At 37.3% G+C, this 2,500-nt stretch overlaps 2 protein-coding genes across 2 annotated transcripts in view; both read left to right on the top strand.

The window, feature by feature from the left end:
• LOC137968159 (octopamine receptor beta-2R-like) overlaps positions 1-2,500 on the top strand; it is a 41,017-nt gene that overhangs the window by 5,804 nt on the left and 32,713 nt on the right. The gene's annotated exons all lie outside the window — the stretch shown is intronic.
• The window catches only part of LOC137968160 (eukaryotic translation initiation factor 5B-like), a 15,555-nt gene continuing 13,108 nt past the window's right edge, over positions 54-2,500 (top strand). Inside the window, exon 1 of the mRNA XM_068814789.1 lies at positions 54-708. Within this exon, the coding sequence (XP_068670890.1) occupies positions 563-708 (146 nt within the window). The 5' untranslated portion in view covers positions 54-562. The remainder of the gene's footprint in view (positions 709-2,500) is intronic.

The raw sequence follows: 2,500 nt of genomic DNA, 5'->3' as shown, positions 1-2,500 counted from the left end.
GCGTAGTCGTAATCGCTCAAAACCCTTCAAGCTATTAAGCCATGTCGACCACATGCTGGCAAGGATACATTCAAGACCACAACTGACAACTGCACTGGAAATTGCAATTCCCCAGCTGTTGACCCCACGACCCTTAGCTTTCTTTCTCTTCATGTATTTACTCTAAACTTCCTTGACGAAACGTTAACTCCAAAGCGACCTTTGTTCTTTCTTGACTGATAATTACAGTTCGTTTTCGTCTGAATCCTTTTTTGATGTACATTCAAACTTGTACTTACTGTGGCTCCAGCGACTTATTCGTTCAAAAAAAAGATGTCTTCTTTTTAAAACATTCAATTTACTTTTTTTGCTCTCTCGACTTATTAATTTAAATGATAGCGTGAGAGTCCCCTAACACTGATGTTGTTAATGTCTACAAATTGAAGTCTGTTGATTGATGTAATTAACCTATCATGGCACCACCATATATTTCGATGATATTGATAATTTTAAGCGTTTCGTAGAACCTGACACTTCAGTCCAGCTTACAGTTCTTTTCCTTATTCGAGTAACTCCATACTTGATGCCTTACTCATATACTTGCAGACTGTTTAAAAATCATTCAAATCAATCACTCAATCAATCAATGCTCTGGAGTATAAATATTGCAATTTCATGCATCGAAAGCACATCCGACGCCTTGGTGACAGTTCTCTTCGCTCGCTCAAGGTAAGGTTCTACCACGACAGAACTTCCTGATATTGTGCCGATGTTGAGCCATCGGTAGCAACCATCGGAAAGCTCGGTGTTAACAATATCAGGAAGTTCTGTAGTAGTGTATTTTACAAGAAACATATGTTGCTCTAATAATAATAATTAATTATTATTATTATTATCATTATTATCATTATCATTATTACTATTATCATTATTATTATTATTATTATTATTATTATTATTATTATTATTATTATTATTATTATTATTATTATTTGATAATAATAGTAATAATTGTTGCAGTAGACACTCCCTTGCTAGGAACAGCAAGGACTCTTAGGAAGGTGTTATACAGCTGAATGAGAATGAATGAACCAAAGGACATTTGGCCATTCGTTATGGCTCGCTTCTTTGGTGTAAAATCGGTACAACATCTACCAAAGTAAAAGTGTTACGGTTACGTAATAATAATAATAATAATAATAATAATAATAATAATAATAATAATAATAATAATAATAATAACAATGATAAAGGACAAATGTCAAGATTCTGTGGGATTTCATGGTCAAACGTAACCATGAAATGAAGCATAGAAAACCGGATATTCTGGTGATAGACAAAACAATGCTGAATAGTAGGTGTCGCCTGTCCTGCCGACAACCGGGGTTTGTGATAAGAAAGGGAGGGGAAAGGGAGAAAAAAAAAAAAGGAAGATATCAAAAACTTGGGTGGGAGGTAAAACACCTATGGTCAATGAAGAACATAGATGAGATGCCAGTTGTTGTGGGAGCATAAGCCGCAGTCAGCCAGAGGATCTATATAACAACATACAAAAAATAGGGGTTAACATGAAGGTAGGGCACTTGCAGAAAACAACGTAGCGCTACTCGGAAGTGCTCAAATACTGCTTGCAAATTGATGGTGCATGTCACCTTAGTTCACAGGTTGCGAACAGCTGGTATCTTCCAAACTTTCCATTTTTAGCCACATTCCATAAGCCTCGCATATTAATACTTCCGATAGACGTTGAAGTGAACTCGGAGATGATCTACATTTCAGCCTCGATCGTTTTATTTTATTTAGCCTTTCTGGGTATAGAATTATATTGGTAACGACATGTCCTCTGAGGGGGCTATTTACATTGTACGATGAAATGATATATGAAATGGATCATATTTACATTGTATGAACTGCGGATATGAAATCAAATGAAGCTATGATCCTCGCAGTTATGAACGCAATAAGAACTGACCTAGCCTGCGACTGCGTTCGCAGGCTAGAACTGACCAGGCGTAGTTATTTTGACCATAACTTTACCATTACCAGAAATCCGAGTCACAATTACTTCACGAATACCGCCCGTCAATCAAATAAAACGTAAAAAATGGCTTCCCGAAGTTATAAAGAAATATATGGGATCTGAAACAAAATCTCGATTTTTGGCAGTTTAAATAAATTGAATGCTATGTGCCGACCTTTCGCTAATAAATAATATGCAACTGCACTACGAAGCGAAGGTTTTTTTTACCGGTTCGTTTATTGTTCGAGCTGCCAAATAGCGCCAGAAAAACAAGGATGTACGGTCCTGCTTGCTCTGTAGTTTCTTCAAAATAGCTTCACTTGCCTTGACTTCCAAGCTTTGAGCTGTCCGTGTTTTTCATGGAGTTAGGACAATGTGCGAGGCATGCGAGTCATGCGAGCCATGACTACGAGTCATGTGAGCCATAGCGGCGAGTCATGCGAGCCAACAATTCATTGGCGAGCTATGCGAGTCACACAGTTATTGAAAGCTAACCGTTTT

The sequence above is a fragment of the Montipora foliosa genome, chromosome 8 (genome assembly GCF_036669935.1).
Source record: "Montipora foliosa isolate CH-2021 chromosome 8, ASM3666993v2, whole genome shotgun sequence".
NCBI classification, from domain to species: domain Eukaryota; kingdom Metazoa; phylum Cnidaria; class Anthozoa; order Scleractinia; family Acroporidae; genus Montipora; species Montipora foliosa.
Note: the sequence above shows the minus strand (reverse complement) of the source record. Positions and strands in the feature narration are given on the sequence as shown.